Genomic DNA, 17,444 nt, shown 5'->3' on the forward strand with positions numbered 1-17,444 from the left:
GTTTATGGGAGGTCAATTAAGGAAGACATCCTCTTCTGCAAACCACTGGAAACCAGGACAACAGTAGAGGATATTTTTAAAGTACTGGACAGCTTTGTGACATCAAATTAACTTTGGTGGTCAAGATGTGTTGGTATCTGTACTGATGGCGCAAAAACCATGACAGGGAGATATAGTGGAGTGGAAACGCATGTGCAAGCAGTTGCTCCCTAAGCCACTTGGGTAAACTGCAGCATCCACCGAGAGGCTCTTGCTGCCAAGGGAATGCCTGACAGCTTGAAAGACATTTTGGACACTACAGTGAAAATAGTTAACTTTGTAAAAGCAAGGCCCTGAACTCTCGTGTATTTTCTGCATTATGCAATGATATGGGCAGCGACCATGTAACGCTTTTACAACATACAGMAGTGCGCTGGTTATCAAGGGGCAAAGCATTGACACGTTTTTTTTAATTGAGTGAAGAGCTTAAAGTTTTCTTTACTGACCATCATTTTCACTTGTCTGACCGCTTGCATGATGACAAGTTTCTCACACGACTGGCCTATCTGGGTGATGTTTTTTCTCGCCTGAATGATCTGAATCTAGGTTTACAGGGACTCTCCAGAACTATATTCAATGTGCGGGACAAAATTGAGGCTATGATTAAGAAGTTGGAGCTCTTATCTGTATGCATTAACAAGGACAACACACAGGTCTTTCCATCATTGTATGATTTTTTGTGTGCAAATGAACTCAAGCTTACGAACAATGTCAAATGTGATATAGCAAAGCACCTGTGTGAGCTGGGTGCGCAATTACGCAGGTACTTTCCCGAAACGGACGACACAAACAACTGGATTCGTTATCCCTTTCATGCCCTGCATCCAGTCCACTTACCGATATCTGAACAAGAGAGCCTCATYGAAATTGCAACAAGCTGTTCTGTGAAAGTTTTATTTAATCAAAAGCCACTGCCAGATTTCCGGATTGGGCTGCGCTCAGAGTTTCTTGCCTTGGCAAATCGTGCTGTTAAGACACTGATGCCATTTGCAACCACGTACCTATGTGAGAGTGGATTCTCGGCCCTCACTAGCAAGAAAACTAAATACAGGCACAGACTGTGTGTGRGAAATGATTTAAGACTGAGACTCTCTACAATACAACCCAACATTGCAGAGTTATGTRCATCCTTTCAAGCACACCCTTCTCATTAACCTGTGGTGAGTTATTCACCATTTTTKATGAAAAAGTAAAGTTTTATATGTAAGATGGCTAAATAAAGAGCAAAATTATTGCATATTATTATATTATTATTTGTGCCCTGGTCCTATAAGAGCTCTTTGTCACTTCCCACGAGCCGGGTTGTGACAAAAACTCACACTCATTCTTATGTTTAATAAATGTATCGTATAGTGTGTGTGTGTGGCAGGCTTACAATGATGGCAAAAAAACTACATTTGAGAGTATGCTGACCCTGGTGCTAGAGTGGGTATGCAGCTGGAGGTTGAATGCTTGAAGRGGTACGGGACTATAAAAAGTTTGGGAACCACTGGTCTCCGTGATAGTATTGCAATGTACATGTACATTTTAGTAATTTAGCAGATGCTCTTATCCAGACCGACTTACAAATAGTGCATTCATCTTAAGATAGCTAGGTGGGATGTTTTTCAATATACATTTAGCAATATGTCAGAGCTATAAATCTTTGTTTCTTTCAGGCTATGGTGCAGGTGGACTACCCGGGGGTGGACTACAGCCAGGTACAGCACACACTACACAAGACAGGACAGATCCTTTGTTTCTCAACAATCATTCTGTGGGCAATCCATGCAGCGGTCCATGTGATTGATACTATAACTTACAAGTCCTCACGTTTTCAAGTCGTAGTTTTAACCAAAGCTGTACTCCAAAGAGGAGAACCATGGCTTGCCAGTCCCTGGTGCCAACATGTTTGAGAAACACAGGCCCTAGACTAGAGAGTTGTGTGGGTAGAGTCTGTATCAAAGAACACTTAAATTGCCATTCAATAATGTTGCTATGGATTTCTCTGTGTTGTGGAAAGCTATAAAACAACCAAATACACATATATCACATCAAACTATAATCCCACCATATTGTTTCTGTGTTTCTCTACAGGCTATGGCGGTGGTGGATTACAGCCAGGTCTAGGTGAGTGGCATGGGTGCCATGTTGGCACCCAAGGTCCCATGACCTATTGAAATCCTACAGTCGCAGCGGCCATTTTAGAACTAGTGAGCTACTTTCTGTATATACTGTACCTTCTGTATCTCTTGTTCACTGGAGCTGCAGGAAAGGGTCCCACACCACCCAAACGAGGTTAAATTATGTTCCCAATAGACTAGAGACACAAGAAAGCAGAGGTTATCTGATCTAAAAAAGCACTCACTAACTGTAAAAACCTTAAATAACACATACATTTGTGTGCTCACATACTATGAGAAAATGTTTCACATCAATTGCATCCAAACTTTTGACGTGATTTATAAATTGGCGTAGTCTAGATAGTTTAAGCAACAATATTGCCTGAACTACATTGTTTTGGAGTATGTGTGTAAATGTTCAATGAAGGGTATCATGGCTTAGCATTATGGAAAAGAGCCTGCACTTAAATATTGGTTGGCAGTCGACAAGGCCCTCAGTCACAGGCCGATATTGCTCTTGTGCAATGCTCCTCAACCCTATCTTGAGTCTTTCCATGGTATTCCAACAAAATAATCCCATTTCATCCAAACCCCTTTCAGATAGAACAGAACAGCAGCATTCCTCTCCATTCTTTCTGTTGCCAGCCTTCCCTTGTTTCTCTGAATCTCCTCATTCGTGCACCACATACTAAAGGCACTGCGTAATGTCTGTTCCTTAGAGAGAAGGATTGGTGGATTTTAAGATAGAAAGAGAAGGTTAAATAAATAAATGAAAACTTTTCATCCGACTGCCAAGCCCCCAAGAGCCAGAGCTGACAGCTCATTTCCTGCGTAGGGGATAACCAAAGAGCCAAAAAAAGAAAGCATTTGATGAGGCAAGATGAATGCCATGCATTATTGTGTCCTGTGTCCCAAATGGCACCCTATTCCCAACATAGACTTTATACAGACTAGAGTACCATAGAACCTCTGCCTCTCAAAACAACTCTGGATAAAGATTAGCATTGTCCACATTCTTTGATCACTGTGGTGTTAATGATGATGATGATGATGATGATGATGATGATGATGATGATGATGATGATGACAAACTCAGGGGGACCTGGAGGCGCAGGAACAGGAGCTGCAGTGCCTGCAGGAGGTAAGACACACACACACACACAAAGCTCAAATCACGCCATCCAGTCCTACTTTTTTATCTTGACAATATTCAATGTTTTATCATTATCCTCTAGATGTTTAATGTACCTATGCTGATTCACAATACTGACAGGGGACTCACTGGTATATGAGTAGTTGTAACTACAGTATGTAATGTCTCTCCCATGTGTCTCTTTCAGCACCTGTTATTCCTCAGACTGGACTACCTGGAGGTGGGCTGGGACCTGGTGCCGGAAAAGGAAAGCCTCCAAAAGGAGGAGTGCCAGGTGAGCGTGGGTTTATGTGACTATGCATGTGTACAATATCCGATGAAGGCCATTGAATCCAGTATAAAATCATTGATTTTATTGGTCTTTGCAGGTGTGGGGGTGCCTGGACTTTACCAAGGTGGCCAGGTGCCAGGACAAGGTGTGTCTCTTATATTCTTCTGAAAGTCCACAGATCAAACCCACATGAATCACAATATATATCAAACAGAGTGTTTCACCATACCCTCCCCTCTAGGGTTGAATATTTTACAAARAATTCTAGCCTGATGCTACCTGAGCCTGATGAACCATATATTAAATACATGTAATGAGCCCAAGCACCAAAAATCCCATAGATGTAGCTAGCTACAGTGCATTCGGAAAGTATTCAGACCCCTTGACTTTTTCTAAAAAAAAAAATACATTACTACCTTATTCTAACATTGACTAGGAAAAACATTTATTTAATCAATACCCCATAATGACAAAGTGAAAACAATTTAATTTTTTTTTTACATAAGTATACAGACCCTTTGCTATGAGACTCAAAATTTCCATTGATCATCCTTGAGATGTTTCTGCAACTTGATTGGAGTCCACCTGTGGTAAATTCAATTGATTGGACATGATTTGGAAAGGCACACACCTGTCTATATAACGTCCAACAGTTGACAGTGCATGTCAGAGCAAAAACCAAGCGATGAGGTCGAAGGAATTGTCCGTAGAGCTCCGAGACAGGATTGTATCAAGGCACAGATCTGGGGAAGAGTATCCAAAAAATTCTGCAGCATTGAAGGTCCCCAAGAACACAGGGGCCTCCATCATTCTTAAATGGAAGAAGTTTGGAACCACCAAGACTCTTCCTAGAGCTGGCCGCCCGGCCAAACTGAGCAATCAGGGGAGAAGGGCCTTGGTCAGGGAGGTGACCAAGAACCCGATTGTCCCTCTGACAGAGCTCCAGAGTTCTTCTGTGGAGATGGGAGAACTTTCACGAATGACAACCAATCTCTGCAYCACTCCACCAATCAGGCATTTATGGTAGAGTGGCCAGACGGAAGCCACTCCACAGTAAAAGGCACATGACAGCCCGCTTGGAGTTTGCCAAAAGGCACCTTAAGAACTCTCAGACCATGAGAAACAAGATTCTCTGATTGGATGAAACCAAGAACTCTTTGGCCTGAATGCGAAGTTTCATTTCTGGAGGAAACCTGGCACCATCCCTATGGTGAAGCATGGTGGTGGCAGCATCATGCTGTGGGGATGTTTTTCAGCGGCAGGGACTGGGAGAATAGTCAGGATTGAGGGTAATATGAACGGAGCAAAGAACAGAGAGATCCTTGATGAAAACCTGCTCCAGAGCGCTCAGGACCTCAGACTGGGGTGAAGGTTCACCTTCCAACAGGACAACGGCCCTAATCACACAGCCAAGACAACACAGGAGTGGCTTCGGGACAAGTCTCTGAATGTCCTTGAGTGGCCCAACCAGCCCGGACTTGAACCTGATCGAACATCTCTGGAGACCTGAAAATAACTGTGCAGTGATGCTCCCCATCCAACCTGACAGCGCTTGAGAGGATCTGCAGAGAAGAATGGGAGAAACTCCCCAAATTCAGGTGTGCCAAGCTTGTAGTGTCATATCCAAGAAGACTCATGGCTGTAATTGCTTCCAAAGGTACTTTAACAAAGTACTGATAAAAGGGTCTGAACAATTACGTAAATGTGATATTTCTGTTTGTTTTTTTATTTCTAAAAACCTGTTTTTGCTTTGTTATTATGGGGTATTGTGTGTCGATTGAGGAATTAAAAAACAATTTAATACATTTTAGAATAAGGCTGTAATGGAACAAAATGTGGGGGGGGGAAGTGAAGGGGTCTGAATACTTTCCGAATGCACTGTATGTATATGCTCTCTTGAGTAAATAAATGAAACTAGCTCCAGTAGAATAATATTTTTTAGTGTGAACTGTATTACTGTACTGTATTGTATTATATAAACCATGATAAAGCAGAAGAGAACATGTGATTCTGGTGCAGCACACGTAGCCTACAAAGTTACAAGAATAGGCTAGAGAATTTGATTTTAACTTTGAAATAATATAGGACTAGAATTAGATGCAGAAGGCTTTCAATTCGCTTCACAAAGATTGAATGGTTATGAGTCTGAATAAGTAACTGCTAAAGCCTACCGCCATAGTGCATTCGCTCTCCTTTCAAACTACCCGTGAGTTCTACTGGCTGCTGTATTTAACATTCAGCAAAAAAGAGCTTGTGTCCCTCTTCAAATAGTCTAGTGGTATAATTTTTTTTTTTTTATTATGTCCAGCAAGCTATTGTAGTTTAGCTTATCCTGCATGGAACTCCAAGTGCTAGGGAGCGTTTTTTAAGGAGAGGCCAGCGGAGCAAAGCTGCGTGCGTATTGCGCAAGAGACGGAGGCTATAAATTAGAAGCTTATTATGCATAACCCATCATTAATTAGCTAAATATAAGGCTAATACTGCATTGAATTTATTACCTGAAAGAGGTAGGCTAGGACATCTTTATATAGGGCTATATATCGATCTAGAACAGGATAGTTTATTTTGGATGCGCTTTGAATGGAGTTGATGGCGAGAGAAAGAGAGAAAAACTGCAAGCGAGTGCTCGCACATGCCCTGATTTAAAGCAACGATATTCAAATGATATTCTGTTTTAAAACTCTGCATCTGCAACTAAAATAATAATAATAATCTTTACAATTAAAAAACAAGGTGATCCCTGAAAGCCAGATGGAGATGCGTAAATTAGATGTGCATTTGGTATTTATATTACTGTAGCATAGGCTATGCTGCACCAAATGTAGGCCTACCTGTCACAAGAAAAAAAGTTACCATGATGAGATGATAAGTAGGTCTACATGCATTGTGAACTGCGCTTCATACTGAGATGGGCTGTCTGTCCCCACCCTGAGTGTTGAATCATCATGCAGAGGCCGCAGGGAAGCCATATTTAGACATCACATATCATTTAACGCCATTTCACACCATGCTGTTCACATAAATAATGTATTATAATTGACCAGTTTCTCACAGTTATTTATCCCGGGAAAAGGGAGTGGTTTTAGGCGGTAAATCCCGGTTAATCTCAGTAACCGTGTTCCCGCCATTCAACCTTAATCCATTCACTAGCTAATTCTCTGATCCCCTCCTCTTCATGTCTGCAGGGTTTGGTGGTCGTGGAGTGCTGCCCGGTGTGGCCACTGGGAACGGACTCAATCCCAAATCATGTAACATTTGATTGGGATACCTGTAGCATGCATCTACAGATCACATTGTTTTCATGTCTAGCCTGTCTGTTTGTCTGCCTGATATGATTTGTCCTCTACAGTGCCAGGTGGAGGACAACAGGGACCAGGAGGCTCAGGTCGTGTTGGTTAYGGAGGCCCAATGCAGCCAGGAGTATTCCATGGATACCCACTCAAAACACCCAAAACACAAGGTATGTCATCGGACAATTGAATGACTGCTAATGATATATTTTCTACTATTAATTCACAGGTAAAATGTTGATAATGAAGCTACATTTTCCAGTCTTTGCATTGACATCTTGGAATCTATAGAAATGGACACATAGCTAGTGTTAAAACAAGTGTATTGTCATTTGGCGTGTGCAGGTAAACTGGAGGTGGCAATCCTCCATTAGTTACTTAAAAACAACTATGACTATTGTCCTTAAACGTCAATCATCCCAGTGTTTAATGGATGTTATATGTCAGATGTTTGCAGTCATTATAAATTAAGTTGACACACTGTTGACCGTGCGTTGCAGTTCCTTTCCCTCTAGTGCACAGAGTGTCTTATCCCCATCACCCCTATTATGGCCACATGCACAGCCCCATATACGGTTACGGTCACATGAGCAGCCATGGTCACGAGCGGTTCTATGTCTACCCCCCTCCTAGGCCTCAGGTTATGTATGGTGGCTTTATCATTGTGAATTGGCTGCTGAGAATCGATTTGTTCTCTTTCTGAGGCCCAGGTCCTGACTTTGGAACAAGGGTGTTTTCTTTCCTCTTCAAAACTGTGTTGTTGCAGTCACATCATCACGTTCTAGGAAGACCTCAAAATCAGAACGATACATCTACCACCTTCCCCTCTAAGACGCTTCGAGAATCTGAAAAGTGCAATACCTCCGAACCTTAACCCACTAAAACTGTGATTGCTCCTGTCATGTATTGTATGTAAGTTAGCTGCTTCACACCCATTCCCTGTAAGGGACCACCACTTCAATCAATGTCAGTTAATATGATGTGTGTTAAGACACATGGTCTTAGTTAGCTATTTACTGTATGCGGTCCCTCACAGGGAAGAGTGTCATGCAGCCAAAAGCATACAGTAGGTTAGAGCTCTCCTTTGGCCTCCTCACAGATCTGTAGTCACTGACAAATAAGATCTGAGTGGACTGACAAATCCTCCTTGTCTGTTCCGTAGCTTCGTTTTCAGAATGTTTCTCGATGTTTGTAGCAGGCTAGGTCATATCTCTGAATCAAATCAACACCGGTTTGATGAGAAACAAATGTAGCTGTGTTTACACATGCAAAAACCCAAACTGCTTCAGCTATGACCTACTGGGCTCAAACCTTAACAATGATGTAGAACTACTAACCCTCTACATTAGATGTATTAACATTTACTGCTGAATAGAATAGAGTGTAATTGTGTGGTTTTATGTATTTGGATGGATCTGGAATGAATAAATCAGCAATAAATCAATAACTTAAAACAAAGACCGTTCAAAAACATTGAAGTAGTAATTGATTTTCTGACAGTGTGCTAGTGGATATTCGAAACCTTTACTCTATTCCATTTATTTGTCACCATGGTTTCCACAGGTGGCTATGGAGCGAAAGCTGGAGGAGCTGGAGGCAAACTTCCATTTGGTACAGAAAGTTTTTCAAATGTAAATGTTTTAAGTATTGTGCCTGCATGTATGTGTAATTGTATGTGTGTAGATGGTAGATGGTTCTCTCCACTTGTTTCAGGATATGGGGGCTTTGGTGGTGGTGGTGGAGCAGGCCTTCCTGGGGGAAAAGGAGGTCCTGGATCCAAGCCTGGATACCCCATTGGAACTGGTAGGGATTTGGAGAACACTTACACAAATATATGTGAAAATATATTTTAAAAGCTCTCTATTACTTAAATGAATTGGAAATGAGACCTGTAACTCTGTCTATGTTCCCCCACTCTCTGCAGGTGTGGGGACAGGAGGTCTTAACCCGGCCCAGGCTCAAGCTAAAGCTGCTAAATATGGTAATGATCGCTATCACAGGGCTACTGAAATGTCTTTACTTCAACTACTAACTCTTGAGGTGTTTACTCTCTCTCTCTCTCTCTYTCTYTCTCTCTCTCTCTCTCTTCACCCACCCCTAGGTGCTGGTTTGGGTGGTGTGCCTGGTGCAGGTGGAGCCTACCCTGGAGCGGGAGGAGCTTACCCTGGAGGTGAGAGAGAGAGAAAGAGAGTGTGAGAAAGAGATCTCTGACCTACTACTGTACCTGTACAGTACCACCAAACAAAACTACTAGAGCTACAGCTACAGTTACTGCAGGACAGCAACATTACTACCACTAGTGTAACGGTGTTCCTCTCTCTCTTCATACGAAGAGGAGGAGTAGTGATTCGACCAAGGCGCAGCGGGTTGTGAATACATAATGATTTATTTACAAGAACAAAACGAACTATACTTGAAACGATACAAAATAACAAAACGAAAGTAGACAGACTTAGAACGACGAACTTACATGAAACACGAAGAACGAACGAACAAGTACTTACTACAACACAAACGAACGAAACAGTCCCGTATGGTGCAGACATATACACAGACACAGGAGACAACCACCCACAAACAAACAGTGTGAAAACACCTACCTTAATATGACTCTCAATCAGAGGAAATGAAAAACACCTGCCTCTAATTGAGAGCCATATTAGGTCACCCTTTAAACCAACATAGAAACAGAAAACATAGAAATGCCCACCCACACTCACGTCCTGACCAACTAACACATACAAAACTAACAGAAAACAGGTCAGGAACGTGACAACTAGATATTCAGAGGATACAAATGAAACATATACGTAGCTTTTTCACTCTTTTTGTGGTCTATACTGACAGAGTATATCTAAAGATTTTCAGATTATTTATTTTTTTACGTTTCAGGATATAATCCTGCTGCAGCCAAAGCTGCTAAATATGGTAAGAAACATCACTCAGAACAGCAATATCAGAGTTTTAGATAGTAAGACAAGACTGAATGTGAGTCGTTTTCTTGTGACCCTCCACCATAGGAGTCCCAGGAGGTGCAGGGGGCRTCCCAGGTCTTGGATCAGTAGCAGGAGGAGCAGGAGGAGTACCTGGAGGGGTACCCGGAGGAGCTGGAGGTACATATGAAAGTAACTGTACAACTTAAAAATCTGATAGACCTCTTACAGTGAGTTTAGTTAGTTCAGAATTCTGCCACATTTTTTTGTGATTGCAGTTTGACTATAAAAATCTGAGTTTCTAATGTATAAACTTTTGCATTTCAGGATATAACCCTGCTGCGGCCAAAGCTGCTAAATATGGTATGAAAAATCTCTCAAAACAAGAGGTGGTACATAGATGTTTTATTTCTGTTCATCTTTAAAGGGGCAAACAGCAGTTGCTACATACATTTTTTTWATTAATTAATGATACTGTATATACCCACATATTCTTGAAGAAAATAACGTATAGATGCCTCCTTAGTTTAGCTGAACTGTCGTACCATCAGAATCCAAAATAAACGTGTTTAACTCCTTTGTTTGTAAACAAATACTGCATAGCCTCAAAATAGTGTTAAAACTATAATGTTGATATCATGGATGGTCATTCTTGCATCTGTAGCGCTGTCTATAAATTTGAGATTGCTTTGTTATTGTTTGAACTGCAGATCATCCCTTTATCTAACTGTTCTTGTCTTGTCTTGCCACACAGGAGTTCCAGGAGGTGCAGGAGCAGGCCTAGGAGCTGGAGGACTTGGCGGAGTACCAGGAGGGGGAGGGGGGGGTGTACCTGGGGCTGGAGGTGAGCCTAAAAGTATACTACACATTTATCACTAATCTCATCTCAGTGGTGCTGCTCTTTACTGTGTAGATTAAGGACTTTATTCAGTTATGATATTGTAAACTAGATGGTTATATTTGGCAAAAATCTTTAATCATCTTTAGACTATAAAAATCACGAGTGATTAACTTTTTGCATTTTAGGATATAATCCCGCGGTGGCCAAAGCAGCTAAATATGGTAAATAATCACTCAAAACAGCAACATCAGAATTGGTACATTGATTAAATTCATACTGTTAACTCATTTAGTTCCACTGTTAACTATCTGAATTTAGACATGCTTCTGAAATCCAATGGTTTTCTTGTGTCTCTCTACACAGGACTCCCAGGAGGAGGTGCAGGCGGTCTTCCAGGTGCTGGATTAGTTGCAGGAGGAGTAGGAGGAGTACCAGGAGCTGGGGCTGGAGGTACAGTAAGGAGCACCATTGGGGTGCAGGATGTCATGTAGTTTGACTCTACTGTATGTCTACTGTAATGGCTTGGCGGAATTTCCTTTTTAATGAATTAACGTTTTACATTTCAGGATATAATCCTGCTGCGGCCAAAGCCGCTAAATATGGTAGGAAACATCACTCAGAACAGCAACATCAGAGTTGGTACATTGGTTTTAGCTCATGCTGAAATGTCTGTCCACTTTTAACCAACCCTTGTTTTCATGTCACCCTCCCCCACAGGAGTTCCAGGAGGAGCAGGCGCAGGGTTAGGAGGAGCTGGAGGTAGGCTAAACACCTCTGAATGGAGGAAAATACTACATACCTCTACTACAGTATGTTTTCCTAGCTATAGCTTAAACTAAAGTACAGTCAGGTCCAAAATTATTGACACCCTTGATAAAGACTGAGATGAGACTGAGATGGCCATGGCAAAATGTTGATTTTGGGGTCAATTAATTAACCATTTCTTTGTTGATGTTGATGTCTGTTTAGGATTATTGTCTTGATGGAAGATCCACTTACGGCCAAGCTTAAGTTCCGTTTTTCGATGCCAAACCCACCACTGGTGTGCATGGCCAAAGAGTTCTGTTTTCATGTCATATGACTATAGCACTACCTGGAGTTTGATCAACAGCATTGGCACTTGGCTTGGAATGGGTGCTATGGTCAGATGACATGAACATAGAGCTCTTTGGCCATGCACACCACTGGTGAGTTTAGCATTGAAAACAGAAGCATATGCAAAAAAGTACCTCATACCTACTGTAAAATAGGATGGTGGATCTTTGGCTATCTTTGGCTAGACAATAACCCAAAGCACTAATCAAAATCCACAAAGAAATTGATAATTTACCACATAACCAGCATTTTGCAATAGCCATCTCAGTCTCCGGATTCGAACCCCATTGAATACCTGTGGTTTAAATTGAAGAGCGCAGTCCATAACCACAGACAAAGGACATCAAGGTTCTGGAAAGGTTCTGTTTGGAGGAATAGTCTAAGATCCCTCCCAACATGTTCTCCAATCTCATAAAACTCTGTGTCTTTATCCTCGCAAGGAGAGGGTGCTAGAGTATTGAAAACAGGTGTGCCAATCATTTTTTATCTAAATCTATTTCTCTGAGCAATTGTCAATTGTATTAACATCAATATAATTCCACAATTTTTTGGGAGCATACAATATAGCTCAGTATTTGTATTATTTATTTAATAGTCTTTTTTGCTCATCTTTATCAAGGGTGCCAACAATTATGTACCCCACTGTACATTATCCCAGCTACTGGGCTCTGCATTAAGCTGTTATGAAGGTGATGTGCCTTGCTCAAGCAGACCCCAACCTGAGAGTTGGTAACCAGTGCATTTTGCCTGTAGACATCCTTGTACATGCATTATAATTCTGTATTGTCTTGACTCCTATCAAGTGCACTAACCTGGATTGGCACTGCAGCTTTAAACTCAATGTAGCAGATATCTTTAACACCATCACCATTTTCATCATCTCTGAACAGGCTATGGAGTGGGAGCCAGGCCTCCCTATTACGGTGAGGATAACTAACCAAAACATCCCAAAGCTGCCCAGGCCACAGCCTTTACAATGCTGTTAACACACCATCACTGAAGGGCTTCGTTCTTTGGCTTAGCTAGCTCCAACTCACACCAGTCTTTTTTAATAATAGAAATGATCATACTGTATAGTGTAATATACTGTATGGATGTTACCCTCCCTATAGGTGTTCCAGGGAGTGCTGGATTTGGGGGAGCAGGGGCTTTTCCAGGGGCTGGAGGTACCTTGTCTAATTATTGCACTATAGTATCTTACGCTTGTAGCAATTTCATGAATTCATTCATAGCATAAACTACTACTTGAGGAGACTCAGAAATCCATGGTAAGACAAATGTTCATGATCAAGTTCATTTGAATCATTAAAATGTACAGTCATTTCTACCCTCCAGTCACTCTGTGCTGTCTGCTGCTAATTTATGGGGCTAGAAATGCAGTTGTATTTTGCTATTCAAGCCAGGAAGGATGATGTAAGTTAATTTAATAATTTCTTATTTTAGGATACAACCCTGCCACCAAAGCTGCTAAATATGGTAAGAAAACTACATTTTAAACAACTTCAGGCTCATTCAGTGTTGGTACATTGCTTAATTTAYGCTGATATTCTTCTTGTGACCCTCCACCATAGGAGTACCAGGAGGTGCGGGAGCRGGCCTAGGAGCTGGAGGACTTGGAGGAGCAGGRGGAGGGGTACCAGGGGCTGGGGCTGGAGGTATCTCATCATGGTCTAAGGCTTATAACAATGTAATGAATCGATAGTATAAACCAGTGCTTGGCAACAGGATTATCTAAAGTGATATTTATATCTCATGATCTTATTACATTTCGGGATATGGGGCTGGAAATGCAGTTTTGTTATATTATCCAAGTCAGGAGTGATGTTTTGAATTATTGTCATTGTTTGTATTTCAGGATACAATCCTGCTGCCGCTGCCAAAGCTGCTAAATACGGTAAGAAAATCACTCCATATCAGGCCAGACTCATTCAGTGTTGATACAATAGTTGAATTTAAAATCCAATGTTCGGTTTTTTTCCTCGACCATAGGGGTCCCAGGAGGTGCATGGGCAGGCCTAGGAGCTGGAGGTCTTGGAGGAACAGGAGGGGTACCAGCAGGAGGAGCTGGGGCTGGAGGTAAGTCATGATGCTTGACTTCTCCAATCCATTCACACTGTTTTGTATGCTACTGCATTATGTGGCTTGGAAAGTGTGACTTTGAAAATATTTTTTTAAATCTATTAATTAATTTATTTGTAGGGTATAATCCTGCTGCTGCCAAAGCTGCTAAATATGGTAAGAAGAAAAGTGACAAGTCTACTGTATCTTTTCAATTGTTAAGTTAGCCATGACTTAACAACAAAATCTTGATGTTTTCTACCTCAGGAGTCACCGGAGGTGCAGGAGCAGGCCTAGGAGCTGGAGGAGCAGGAGGAGTACCTGGAGGAGGAGCAGGGGGTGTACCTGGGGCTTTAGGATATAATCCCGCTGCAGCCAAAGCTGCTAAATATGGTAATATTACTCAAAACAACAACGCTAGTCTCATTCAGTGTTGGTTTATGGTATACATGACTTGTAAATACAATACTTTTTCTCTACAACAGGAGTTCCAGGAGGTGTAGGAGCAGGCCTAGGAGCTGGAGGACTTGGAGGAGCAGGAGGAGGAGGATATGGAGGAGCAGGAGGGGCTGGGGCTGGAGGTACCTAATCATAGTTAATGGGCTATAACTATTAAAATCAAGTCTGATATCTTTAATTTATTAACTCGAATTTATTCACCAGGATATAACCCTGCTGCGGCCAAAGCTGCTAAATATGGTAAGAAACATCACTCAGAACTGCAACATCAACATTGGTGCATTGGTTGAATTTATTGTAAACATTTTGTCCGTTATTGCTTTCTGCATCCACCATAGGAGTTCCAGGAGGTGCAGGAGCAGGCCTAGGAGCTGGAGGAGTACCAGGAGGAGGAGGGGGTGTACCTGGGGCTGGAGGATATAATCCCGCTGCAGCCAAAGCTGCTAAATATGGTAGAACAATCACTCAAAACAGCAACATCAGAGTTGGTACAGTGGTTGAATTCATGCTGACATTTCGGGTTTTAAAATCAGATAATTTCCATGCGAACACACAGGAGTTCAAGGAGGTGTAGGAACAGGCCTAGGAGCAGGAGGACTTGGAGGAGCAGGAGGAATACAGGGAGGAGTACCTGGAGGAGGAGCAGGGGTTGTCCCTGGGGCTGGAGGATATAATCCTGCTGCGGCCAAAGCTGCTAAATATGGTAAGAAAAATGTACATCAGTTGAATTCATAATGACATTTCTGTCAATGTTTTACAGTACTACCGTGTGTCTGCTCATGACGTGCCCTCTCCTGTGTTATAGGTCAGGGGGCTGCTGGTGGGCCAGGGGGTGGATATGGTGGTGTGCCTGCTGGAGGATATCCCAGGCCTGGGAGTACGTATACCAAAGGAAGGGTCTGGGGGAGGAGTGGAAGTAAWAGCAGTGTTCACACATACAATATGTATTTGTTCCTATGTACAATACATCTATATGTAGTTTGTAAACTTTGCATAGGGGTAGAGTTGKCTTTATATACAGGTTTAAGCTGTGGCGTTAGTGTGTTTGAGCGGAGGGTTTGGTTTTAAGCTAAAGTGGGGTACATTGCCTTATAGTGCTACTAGGTTGATGATGTTCCATGTTTTGACTGACAGGCTATGGGGGATATGGAGGGGCAGCAGGAGGGGCAGGAGCTGGAGGTACGTTTCCAGTGATGCCAACTTGATATACTGTAATATCATGAATTGATAGCATAAACTAGTGTTAGTAATACTACTGTATCATGAGGCTTGGGGTGCAAGAGTGATGTTTTTAATTTATAMWTTTTTTACATTTCAGGATATAATCCTGCTGCGGCCAAAGCTGCTAAATATGGTAAGAAGAAGAAGAGTAACAAGTATACTGTATCTTAGGCAGTTCTGAATGGAGACATTATTTAAAAAATAATACAATTTTCTTCTTGTGGTCCTAGGAGCTGGAGGAGCTGGCCTAGGAGCTGGAGGAGCTGGCCTAGGAGCTGGAGGAGCCGGCATAGGAGGAGCAGGAGGAGGGCCAGGGACTGGGGCTGGACCAGGATATGGAGGTTTGCACAGAAGTTGAAATCTAATGTAATCTGGAAGAGTTAATACTGTTGTTTATGATTGGGGAGCTTTGGTCTGTCTTATCAAACCATTTATGAGGTCATTTATAAACGTTGCTATTTGTTTTGTATTGCAGGCTATGGAGGATATGGAGGGGTACCAGCAGGAGGGGCTGCCGCTGCTGCCAAAGCTGCTAAATATGGTATTTTATCCTCTCCAGGATTTTGAAAAATGTACTGCCTAACCGTTGTATTAATATACTGTATTGATATACTGCCGGTGGTGCCAAACCCCCTAAATAAATTTGATTTTTTCCCCCACTGGGTTTCAAAGAAGCAACCATTAGATATTACATGTTGTTTAAACCACCAAATAATAACATCCTGAGCCTGATCTGTAGGAGTTCCAGGAGGAGCTGGCGTGGCCGGGAGAGCAGGAGGGGTACCCGGGGCTGGATATGGAGGTGAGTCCGTTTTGGATTTGCCCTGTAAATGTACTGTACTATATGCTACACATTATGTTGATCTCTGTAAAGGGTGGCTTCCTAGACAGAGATGAAGACTTATCCTGGAATAAAAAACAGTTTCATTGGACATTCTCCATTGAGCTTGCTTTTTAGTAACCGCCCCCCAATTGTTTTAGTGAGTTCMTAAATCAGGGATGATGTCTTTAATTGATTAACTTTTTGCATGCAAGGACATAATCCTGCTGCGGCCAAAGCTGCTAAATATGGTAAGAAAAAACACTCAAAACAGCAACATCAGAGTTGGTACATTGGTTAAATTCATACTTAAACTTCTGTCTACTYTTAACTAACTATAATTTTCTTGTGATCCTCCACCACAGGAGTTCCAGGAGGTGCAGGAGCAGGCCTAGGAGCTGGAGGACTTGGWGGAGTACCAGGGGCTGGAGGATATAACCCTGCTGCGGCCAAAGCTGCTAAATATGGTAAGATCACTCAAAACAATCAATCWCATTCATTATTGGTACATTKGTTGAATKTACGTCTATCTTAAGTCGTGGTGTGACAAGTCTACTGTATCTTTGGCAGTTCTGAAGTTGGATATTCATTAAAAATCCAATTGTTTTCTTTACCACAGGAGTCACCGGAGGTGCAGGAGCAGGCATAGGAGCTGGAGGAGCAGGAGGATTACCAGGAGGAGGATTACCAGGAGGAGGAGGAGGGGGTGTAACTGGGGCTGGTGGATATAATCCCGCTGCAGCCAAAGCTGCTAAATATGGTAAGATCACTCAAAACAGCAACATCAGAATTTGTACATCAGTTGAATTCATGCTCACATCTCTGGTTTTGAAATCATATAATTTCCTTGTGAACCTCTACACAGGAGTCCCAGGAGGTGTAGGAACAGGCTTAGGAGCAGGAGGATTTGGAGGAGCAGGAGGAGTACAGGGTGGAGTACCTGGTGGAGTAGGAGCTGAAGGTACGTCAGAGGATGTGTGTGAATAGTAAAGACATCAGAAAGAGCTCAAACAGTATCACGGTCTGGTCTGTCTTTCTGTGAGATATCAAGGTGATTCAAAATACAGTGAAAATATGAATGACGTGATGCTTCTGATTGCAGGATATGATCCCGCGGCCAMAKCTGCTAAATATGGTAAGAGCCTCTCTTGTTCTGTCATAA

General features: G+C 42.2%; 1 protein-coding gene across 14 annotated transcripts in view; it reads left to right on the forward strand.

The window, feature by feature from the left end:
- The window catches only part of LOC111959085 (elastin), an 81,887-nt gene that overhangs the window by 44,465 nt on the left and 19,978 nt on the right, over positions 1–17,444 (forward strand). For 9 of the 14 annotated variants that reach the window (XM_070437438.1, XM_070437440.1, XM_070437451.1 and 6 more), the window contains 42 exons: positions 1,698–1,739; positions 2,116–2,148; positions 3,238–3,282; positions 3,482–3,568; positions 3,663–3,710; positions 6,751–6,813; positions 6,915–7,025; positions 8,419–8,466; positions 8,569–8,658; positions 8,780–8,836; positions 8,957–9,025; positions 9,748–9,783; positions 9,876–9,968; positions 10,116–10,151; positions 10,543–10,632; positions 10,815–10,850; positions 10,993–11,079; positions 11,196–11,231; positions 11,347–11,388; positions 12,615–12,647; positions 12,837–12,890; positions 13,168–13,200; positions 13,296–13,379; positions 13,580–13,618; positions 13,714–13,800; positions 13,924–13,959; positions 14,050–14,175; positions 14,268–14,363; positions 14,446–14,481; positions 14,580–14,693; positions 14,798–14,944; positions 15,047–15,118; positions 15,376–15,420; positions 15,560–15,595; positions 15,693–15,803; positions 15,938–16,003; positions 16,202–16,264; positions 16,498–16,533; positions 16,648–16,749; positions 16,902–17,042; positions 17,148–17,243; positions 17,385–17,417. In XM_070437438.1, coding sequence (XP_070293539.1) covers positions 1,698–1,739; positions 2,116–2,148; positions 3,238–3,282; positions 3,482–3,568; positions 3,663–3,710; positions 6,751–6,813; positions 6,915–7,025; positions 8,419–8,466; positions 8,569–8,658; positions 8,780–8,836; positions 8,957–9,025; positions 9,748–9,783; positions 9,876–9,968; positions 10,116–10,151; positions 10,543–10,632; positions 10,815–10,850; positions 10,993–11,079; positions 11,196–11,231; positions 11,347–11,388; positions 12,615–12,647; positions 12,837–12,890; positions 13,168–13,200; positions 13,296–13,379; positions 13,580–13,618; positions 13,714–13,800; positions 13,924–13,959; positions 14,050–14,175; positions 14,268–14,363; positions 14,446–14,481; positions 14,580–14,693; positions 14,798–14,944; positions 15,047–15,118; positions 15,376–15,420; positions 15,560–15,595; positions 15,693–15,803; positions 15,938–16,003; positions 16,202–16,264; positions 16,498–16,533; positions 16,648–16,749; positions 16,902–17,042; positions 17,148–17,243; positions 17,385–17,417 — 2,835 coding nt within the window. The remainder of the gene's footprint in view (positions 1–1,697; positions 1,740–2,115; positions 2,149–3,237; positions 3,283–3,481; positions 3,569–3,662; positions 3,711–6,750; positions 6,814–6,914; positions 7,026–8,418; positions 8,467–8,568; positions 8,659–8,779; positions 8,837–8,956; positions 9,026–9,747; positions 9,784–9,875; positions 9,969–10,115; positions 10,152–10,542; positions 10,633–10,814; positions 10,851–10,992; positions 11,080–11,195; positions 11,232–11,346; positions 11,389–12,614; positions 12,648–12,836; positions 12,891–13,167; positions 13,201–13,295; positions 13,380–13,579; positions 13,619–13,713; positions 13,801–13,923; positions 13,960–14,049; positions 14,176–14,267; positions 14,364–14,445; positions 14,482–14,579; positions 14,694–14,797; positions 14,945–15,046; positions 15,119–15,375; positions 15,421–15,559; positions 15,596–15,692; positions 15,804–15,937; positions 16,004–16,201; positions 16,265–16,497; positions 16,534–16,647; positions 16,750–16,901; positions 17,043–17,147; positions 17,244–17,384; positions 17,418–17,444) is intronic. The other 5 variants (XM_070437460.1, XM_070437458.1, XM_070437472.1 and 2 more) reach the window with 5 other exon arrangements.

Source organism: Salvelinus sp. IW2-2015, linkage group LG4p (assembly GCF_002910315.2).
Source record: "Salvelinus sp. IW2-2015 linkage group LG4p, ASM291031v2, whole genome shotgun sequence".
Lineage (NCBI taxonomy): Eukaryota > Metazoa > Chordata > Actinopteri > Salmoniformes > Salmonidae > Salvelinus > Salvelinus sp. IW2-2015.